Below are 9203 nucleotides of genomic sequence, written 5' to 3'. Positions count from 1 at the left end.
AAATAAATATAGAATACGACAGGATAGGATAGGATAATAACGATAAATAATAATAACATCAAACTTACGTGGTTTTTTGTTAACAAAAAAATAAAAAATATGAGCGTATAATATAGCATGAAGCCATGAACCATACATAAATTGAACTTACTAAAAATTGAATGCAAGTGCACGCTTTGAGCAAGGCACGCGCGTCTCGCGTTGCACGCATAAAATTTAAAAATATAAATATAGTCACCCCAAAGAAAACAGAAAACAGTCAAACACCCACACACAATCACACAAATAAAAGGGGGTGACCGAAATTACAACGCTGGCTAAACTTAATTAGGAGTCACGAGTCACAATTATTAGCATTGTGTCATTGTGTTTGTTGCTTGCAAATTGCAGCACAAGATAGGAGTTTAAGATATTCCCACTTTAGTCACTTACCAAACAGTAAGGTCATACGCAACGCAAGAGTAATAAGAAGAATTCTCGGCGTAGAACAACATTTTATTGTGAGGGCACAAAGACATTACATTGCGCTCAATTCTGGATCTGAATCTGAACTGAATTTGAAAAGTGAGGGACGATGGGGAGTTTGGGAGCGGTTATGAAACACCCTGACGACCTTTTTCCGCTGGTGAAGCTGAAGATGGCAATGAGGCACGCCGAGAAGCAGATCCCTCCACAGCCTCACTGGTGTTTCTGCTACACTATGCTCCAGAAGGTTTCTAGAAGCTTCGCCCTCGTCATTCAGCAGCTCGACACTGACCTCCGTAACGCCGTTCGTTTCTTTCTTCTCCTATTTTCTTCTTCCCCTTCACTTGACGACGCCGTTTAACTCTTGATTTAATTAACTTCGCACCAGGTTTGCATATTCTATTTGGTTCTTCGAGCCCTAGATACCGTCGGTATGTTCCTCTTGACGAAAATAGATACATGATTTTAAGCTTTCTCTAGATCTTGTTGCTATGGCCGAATTCGAAACGAAGAATTAATTTGACTTGGAATTCTTGTACGTTCCTAATTGACAGAGGATGATACAAGCGTAGCTACGGATGTGAAGGTTCCAATTCTGATAGCATTTCATCGTCACGTATATGATCGTGATTGGCACTTTTCATGTAAGTATAGGTACCTAACTGTGAGATAATTATTTCATGATTCTCCATGAGCGTGCTATATATTCATTAACCTGATGAAAAATGGTTTCATGGAACTCATGGCTCAAGGGATGTCACTTTGACCTGCGTTCTGATTCTAATTCTTATTTATATGACTAGGTGGCACAAAGGAGTACAAAATCCTCATGGACCAGTTTCATCACGTTTCTACTGCATTTTTAGAACTTGGAAGGAAGTCAGTTCTTGTTCCTGCACTATTCCTTGTATAATTAATGGACATGCATATACCGAGCTCCATGTTATTTATTTATTGTTTATAGCATGTGCTTGGTATTAGTGATTGATTAGATTTGTTCTTACTTATTAGGCTGTTTGTCCAATATAAGCAACAATCTAATTGGTATTTCGTAGGATGTATTTAATTATTTAAAGAGGATCTGTTTCTCTAATTTGTCACTGTGTTTATTGATAAAATTTGGAATCAGTTAAACTAAACGGTTTCATACTTAGCTTGGATCAAGATGTACTGAGTTCCTAGTAGTTTCTCTTATTTCTATAATTAATTGGATCTGATAGTTAAGAGTTAAGACTCTGGTTTATTCTTCTGGCAAACAATTAATAACCGGGATAACTGGTCAATCACTCTGCAGCTACCAGGAAGCAATTGAAGATATTACCAAAAGAATGGGTGCAGGAATGGCCAAATTTATTTGCAAGGAGGTTTGTTTGCACATCTTCCTCATTTCCTGCTATATATATTACACTTTTATGTGTTATAGTTTAGCTACATCAATATAATTGACATTTATGACTTCTAGGATGTTATATCATGCATTTTAAAAAGTAGGGTTTTGTTACTTTCCAAATCATTTATTTGTATAAAAAGCTTCAATTTTTTTAATATAAGTTACCTTAACAAGTGCCCTTGTAGTGTGGCTGTACTTACATTTTGATGATAAAAATTTGCAGGTAGAAACAATTGATGACTATGATGAATATTGTCATTATGTGGCAGGACTTGTTGGGTTAGGTTTATCTAAGCTTTTCCATGCCTCTGGTTCAGAAGATTTGGCTCCAGACCACCTTTCCAATTCAATGGGTCTGTTTCTTCAGGTAGCATGATAATTATATTTTGACAGTCAGCATGTTTGTAGTTATTCAATTATTTGCACTATTCACTTGAAGAAATTTGGAATTGTAGAAAACAAACATCATTAGAGATTATCTTGAAGACATCAACGAGATCCCGAAGTCACGCATGTTTTGGCCTCGGCAGATCTGGAGTAAATATGTAGACAAACTTGAGGTTTGGCTTGACAAGAATTCACATTAGTTTAGCATAAACAATTATTATATTTTCCCCCCTTCTCATGTTTCTTAGATGAAGTTCTTGATTAAAAGAAAGTTCCCATCATACTCATGTTATGCACTCTTCAAGAATTGAGTTTGCATGTGCTGTTTTTTTTTCACCCCTTAAGTTTTTCCTTTGTTAAACTTAAATTTGATCTCAGGATTTGAAGTATGAGGAGAACTCAGTTAAAGCAGTGCAATGCTTGAATGACATGGTCACTAATGCTTTGCTGCATGCTGAAGATTGCTTAAAATACATGTCTGCTTTAAGAGACTTATCTATATTTCGTTTTTGTGCTATTCCCCAGGTGCTTCACTTTCCCCCAATTTGTTTCCGATATATGTGCTATTCATTATCGAGTTTTATGCTTGAACTATGCATAGTATGCTATGTAATTTAGATTTTTTTTTTTTACCTGTTGATAGGTCATGGCAATTGGAACACTGGCATTATGCTACAACAATATTGAAGTCTTCAGAGGAGTAGTTAAAATGAGGCGTGGTAAAGGATGAATTTAGATATTAAATTTCATAATTTACAGTTTAGGTTTGAGGCTTATTGTCCTAAAGATACTTAATTGCCCTGGTCAGCATTCCAAGTTATTTTATGTGAATCAGTCTTCTCAAAACTTACTTCATGGAATCTGTTTGACATGGATTTCATAAATGCAGTGTTCTATATTTGTTCATTTGTTGTCATCTCTCTATTTTGGTTGTTTTATAGGTCTAACTGCAAAGGTGATTGACCGAACAAAGACAATGGCTGATGTCTATGGTTCTTTCTTTGACTTTTCCTGTATGATAAAGTCCAAGGTATGGTGGATGCATTGTCTCAAAGACTCAAACTGTGATTACTTTTGCTTCTCATAAATGTAGGTGCTACTAATAGGAACATTTTACTTCTGATAATTAGGGGTGGAAAAACGGGTCGAGACCGTCGGGCCGATCTGCTAAACCCGCTAAAAAAGGTGGGTCGGGTAGGATTTGGAGCCCGCCAAATTAAAAAAAACCCGCCAAACCCGCCGAATTGGCGGGTTTTGCGGGGCGGGGCGGTCCGCCGGGTCGAAGATTTTTATTTTTCATTTTTTTATTAAATAAAAGAGTGATTATTATTATAAAATTAATAATTATAGAAATTTTAAACACTTTTTTCTTCATTTTTTATTTTTATTCTTCTTTTAGTTATTAACTTTATTTATTTTATTTTACAATTTCGTATATATGCTCAAATTATGCGACTTATTTTTTAAAATAAAGATGATTCTATTGACAAATATTATTTTTAACAATTTTATTGAAGTTAAAAATAAAAAATAGTGAAAAAAATATATTATAATTTGACTATTTTTTACTTGTATTTGATTTTTTAATTATTATTTTTTTGTTAACTTTATTGAATTTTTTTTCAAAAAAAAAAAAAAAACGAGTCAAGCGGGCTAGCCCGCCGACCCGCCAATCCGCCATAAAGCGGAGCGGGCTAGCATTTTGAACCCATTTTAATTGGCGGGGCGGGCCGGTCCGCCTCCGTTTATGGGGCGGGCCTAGGCGGGGCGGCCCGCATTGCCATCCCTATTGATAATGTGGCAAATGAACTTTTGGTAAAATTGCTTTGAGGATGGAAAAAGAGTATCTAGTAAGTAGAATCCGTTTCATACAAATTCTCATATACATAAATTCCATTTTCCCGTTTAACTAAAGAAAGGGTAGTGGTAGTAATTGAAATGTTATAACCTGTAACTCCTCAACAGTTAATTGCATTTTGTAGGCCTTATTTGAAAACTCCATCACAAAAATATAGATAACAGTTTTCCAAAACTGTTGCAACAAGAAAGGTAGAAAACGATAACTTACTCTTATGAAGTTTGGTCGTGACTAACTTCACCCCCTAATTTTTTCTGTGGCTAGGTGCCATGACTCCTTTTCCCTCAAAAGCAGTAATAGATCCTCCCATTCATTCCCTAATCCCAAAGAAAATGAGAATGTCAAATCTAAAATTTTAAATTAGAGATATCATTGAACATATCATTGCCGCAAAGCTAATTGTCAGTTTCAAGGATAATTTCTAAAAAATTGAGTATTTTCTACTGTAGGTTGACCAAAATGATCCCAATGCGGCAAAAACATTGAGCAGGCTGGAAGCTATACAGAAAACTTGCAGGGAATCTGGTCTCCTTAGTAAAAGGTATGCACATGTCCTTGTAATTTCAAAATAAATTTACACCATTAACTGTTTGACATTCTGAAGGTTTTCATTTTCTTTAATCAGGAAATTATACGTACTGCCAAATAAAGCCAGCTACAGCTCGACCATTGTAAGTTATTAATTGTTTTCCCAACTTTGTATTACGTTTCTCAAACATACGCTGATTTATAAAGTTTCGGTGCAGATTCTCATACTTCTGATCTTCTTGCCCATCATTTTTGCGTATCTCTCAGCAAACCGCCGGAATAACGAGCGTAAGTTCAATCAATAATAGATCTGCAAGAATAATCTGTTATCCACCCCTACTATAATTGTTCTCCTCTTGTTTCTGTAGTATTCTAATTTTCCTGCCTCTCTAAGCACGTTAGCGATGCAAATCGTAGCACTTGGCGTTCAACGGGACATGGTTTTACTTACAAGCTTGTGAAATTTGATACATGCAATTTATTGTATACTAGTGTAAAACCCGGGCTATTGCCGGGCCAACTATCGTTCTATTATAAAAATTTATTGGTACCTATCTGTTGATAATAATAATTATTATTTTTAATTTAAAAAAGTTTTTGTATATAAAAATTTATTGTATAATGTGTAAGATTGTTTCATTCTCTATTTATAGAAGCCAAAATATTTTTTTTCTATATTAGCAGATTTTACATAAATATAAAAACTATTATAATTGTGTATTTAATTAAATGTTGTTCTACTATTTTTTATAACATAAATATCGATTAGGTTTTAGGAATACGTATCCACTTCACATAGGTTTAGGGAGAGTACAATATGGGCGACGAAACCATGGAGGAGTGACTAGTGAGAGTTAGGTGGAGTGTCTGAGGGAAGAACAAAGTGAGGTTTTACCAATCAAGGAGATTACGGGAGAGAGTGTGCACAAGATTGTTTCAGGTGACAAGGAGGACTTATGTAAGGGTAGTGCTAGGGTAACTCATAAAGTTTCATTTTGTGATAAGGTAATCGGGTCTTTTAAAACCTGGGCTTGGCAAGGTTGATGTCTTGGATGGTGATACAATGGTAGTAGTCATGGGAAAACAAGGTGATCCAACACTTCCGAAGCTTAGCTTTACTGAAGAAGCTAGGAACGCTCTATTAGAACTTTACAAGGAGGCCATAGTGATTAAGGTTCTTCAGAAACACTTCAGCTATATGGCCTTGGTGCATAAACTGAAAGGGGTATGGAGGCTTAAAGGTGGCTTCGAAAGTTTTGGATGTTGGGTTTGATTACTTCCTCGTTAAATTTAATCTCAGGGAAGATATGGAGAAGGTTTTATTAGGGGGTCCATGGATGATGCTAGGTCATTACATCGCGATTAAGTCATGATCTCCGAATTTTTAAACCATGTGAGGCCTTCTTTGGGAACACTATGGTTTGAATAAGAATTGCAGGATTGAGTATATGGTATTACCATGAGAAAGCCATGATGCGTATTGCCTCCATGGTAGGTAAACCAGTCAAGGTAGACCTTGCAACCAAGTCGACAGAGAGAGACAAATTTGCTTGGGCTTGTGTTCAAGTGAGTTTGGGGCTGCCGGTTGTTTGGAGAATGGTTATGAACGACTATGATATAGCGTGGAACATGAATGTTTACAATTGATATGTAATAGGTGTAGTTGCTTTGGGCATGTCGCAGGTGAATATAGCATGACCGTGGTTACCTCAGCATCTATGGATGACTAAGTAAGGAGCAGTTAACACCGCGGCGGATTATGAGAAACATCCATTAGACCAGGTTCAGCAAATTTTTGAATTTGTATCTATTCCCAGTTGCGGATTCCGCGAAAAAAGTGAAGGCAAGCGCACTACATGGGAGGAAGGAAGGGATGGTTACATTGGGAGAAGAGGGTTGGACTAAGGTTTGTGACAAAAGAAGAGGGAAAGTGGGCCAAACAAGAAAGGCCCAATTTGCTTCTAAAGGTAAAAACCTCTCATTTTTGGGCAACAGACGGGCTAGACTGGGAATGGCCTGAATAAGGAAGTTAAAGTGCCTTCAGGACATGTTGGATCGGGTAGCAAGTCTTACTCCTCTCAAGTACATCAAGCATTAACGAGAATGGGGTGAAGATCAAGGGTGTCGCTATGGTCGCGCCATCGATTACCCCTACTTTTAAAAATGGCCATAAGAGGATGCGCCCTGCCTCGTTGCAATACTCACCGGTGTTCCACGCTAACGATGGTGCACTGAACCAGCAGAACTAGAATTTGTCGGTGGTGGTTACCGTTCGGTGGGAAGTGTTTTCGAGCAACCACGAGTTTGGGAGAGGCAAGGAAGTGGTGGGAATGTTGGAGGTCCATCATTGTTTCATTAAGGGACCTTTGCTGAGGTTGGTTTCTGTTTATGTCCATTTTATTTTTATGGATTGTGTAGATATAAGTTTTTTTTTTATCTTAGAATATTAAAGGGACTTCTAACAAAATGGCCCGGGTGTATTGTAAAGAATTAGTTAGTAAATTTCATCCAACGATTTTCATTCTTATTGAAACTCATGTTCCTCTTGAGAGAATGAGACCCGTTTGGAGTAAGCTTGGTTATCAGGATGTTAGGATTGTTGAGGGTAGAGGTCACAGTGAGAGTATTAGGGTTCTTTGTTCTAATTCTATAAAAATTTATTGTATAATGTGTAAGATTGTTTCATTCTCTATTTATAGAAGCCAAAATATTTTTTTTCTATATTAGCAGATTTTACATAAATATAAAAGCTATTATAGTTGTGTATTTAAATAAATGTTGTTGCACTATTTTTTATAACATAAATATCGATTAGGTTTTAGGAGTACGTACCCACTTCACATAGGTTTAGGGAGAGTACAACATGGGTGACGAAGCCATGGAGGAGTGACTGGTGAGAGTTAGGTGGAGTGTCTGAGGGAATAACAAGGTGAGGCTTTACCAATCAAGGAGATTATGGGAGAGAGTGTACACAAGGTTGCTTCAGGTGATAAGGAGGACTTATGTAAGGGTAGTGCTAGGGTAACTCTTAAGGTTTCATTTTGTGATAAGGTAATCGGGTCTTTTGAAATCTGGGCTTGGCAAGGTTGATGTCTTGGATGGTGATACGATGGTAGTAGTTATGGGAAAACAAGGTGATCCAACACCTCCGAAGCTTAGCTTTACTGAAGAAGCTAGGAACGCTCTATTAGAACTTTACAAGGAGGCTATAGTGATTAAGGCTCTTCAGAAACACTTCAGCTATATGGCCTTGGTGCATAAACTGAAAGGGGTATGGAGGCTTAAAGGTGGCTACGAAAGTTTTGGATGTGGGGTTCGATTACTTCCTCGGTAAATTTAATCTCAGGGAAGATATGGAGAAGGTTTTATTAGGGGGTTCATGGATGATGCTAGGTCATTACATCGCGGTTAAGCCATGATCTCCGGATTTTTAAACCATGTGAGGCCTCCTTTGGGAACACTATGGTTTGGATAAGAATTGCAGGATTGAGTATATGGTATTACCGTGAGAAAGCCATGATGTGTATTGCCTCCATGGTAGGTAAACCAGTCAAGGTAGACCTTGCAACCAAGTCGGTGGAGAGAGGCAAATTTACTTGGGCTTGTGTTCAAGTGAGTTTGGGGTTGCCGGTTGTTCGGAGAGTGGTTATGGACGACTATGATATAGCGTGAAACATGAATGTTTACAATTGATATGTAATAGGTGTAGTTGCTTTGGGCATGTCGCAGGTGAATATAGCATGACCGTGGTTACCTCAGCATCTATGGATGACCAAGTAGAGGGCAGTTGACACCGCCGCGGATCATGAGAAACATCCATTAGACCAGGTTCAGCAAGTTTTTGAATTTGTATCTATACCCAGTTGCGGATTTCGCAGAAAAAATGAAGGCAAGCACACTATATGGGAGGAAGGAAGGGATTGTTACATTGGGAGAAGAAGAGGGTTGTACTAAGGTTTGTGGCAAAAGAAGAGGAAAAGTGGGCCAAACAAGAAAGGCCCAATTTGCTTCTAAAGGTAAAAACCTCTCATTTTTAGGTAACAGACGGGCCAGACTGGGAATGGCCTGAATAAAGAAGTTAAAGTGCCTTCAGGACATTTTTGATCGGGTAGCAAGTCTTACTCCTCTCAAGTACATCAAGCATTAACGAAAGATGGGGTGAAGATCAAGGGTGTCGCTATGGTCGCGCCATCGATTACCTCTACTCTTAAAAATGGCCATAAGAGGATGCGGCCTGCCTCGTTACAATACTCACCGGTGTTCCACGCTAACGATGGTGCACCGAATCAGCAGAACTAGAATTTGTCGGTGGTGGTTATCGTTCGGTGGGAAGTGTTTTTGAGCAACCACGAGTTTCAGAGAGGCAAGGAAGTGGTGGAAATGTTGGAGGTCCATCATTGCTTCATTAAGGGACTTTTGCTGAGGTTGGTTTCTGTTTATGTCCATTTTATTTTTATGGATTGTGTAGATATAAGTTTTTTTTTATCTTGGAGTATTAGAGGGACTTCTAACAAAATGGTCCGGGTGTATTGTAAAGAATTAGTTAGTAAATTTCATCCAACGATTTTCATTCTT

At 37.8% G+C, this 9203-nt stretch overlaps 1 protein-coding gene across 1 annotated transcript; it reads left to right on the top strand.

Annotated features, from left to right (window-relative positions):
• Positions 1-283: 283 nt before the first annotated feature.
• LOC130941010 (squalene synthase 2-like) lies at positions 284-5300 on the top strand. The gene is made up of 14 exons (XM_057869352.1): positions 284-769; positions 854-896; positions 1020-1109; positions 1269-1344; positions 1760-1829; positions 2079-2222; positions 2311-2415; positions 2621-2767; positions 2886-2961; positions 3184-3272; positions 4550-4641; positions 4726-4771; positions 4847-4916; positions 4997-5300. Exons 1-14 carry the CDS (start codon positions 575-577, stop codon positions 5002-5004), a joined length of 1251 nt encoding a protein of 416 aa, XP_057725335.1. The 5' UTR covers positions 284-574; the 3' UTR covers positions 5005-5300.
• The last annotated feature ends 3903 nt before the right edge of the window (positions 5301-9203 follow it).

Source organism: Arachis stenosperma, chromosome 7 (assembly GCF_014773155.1).
Source record: "Arachis stenosperma cultivar V10309 chromosome 7, arast.V10309.gnm1.PFL2, whole genome shotgun sequence".
Lineage (NCBI taxonomy): Eukaryota > Viridiplantae > Streptophyta > Magnoliopsida > Fabales > Fabaceae > Arachis > Arachis stenosperma.
This window is presented reverse-complemented; position numbering and strand designations above follow the sequence as displayed.

What these genes read in the sequence shown, in the direction of transcription:
- LOC130941010 (XM_057869352.1), top strand. Translation starts at nt 575, where the DNA reads ATGGGGAGTTTGGGAGCGGTTATGAAACACCCTGACGACCTTTTTCCG. An exon ending in TCGAGCCCTAGATACCGTCG is followed by an intron (nt 897 to 1,019) that starts GTATGTTCCTCT and finishes CCTAATTGACAG; the next exon opens with AGGATGATACAAGCGTAGCT. An exon ending in AGTAGTTAAAATGAGGCGTG is followed by an intron (nt 2,962 to 3,183) that starts GTAAAGGATGAA and finishes GTTGTTTTATAG; the next exon opens with GTCTAACTGCAAAGGTGATT.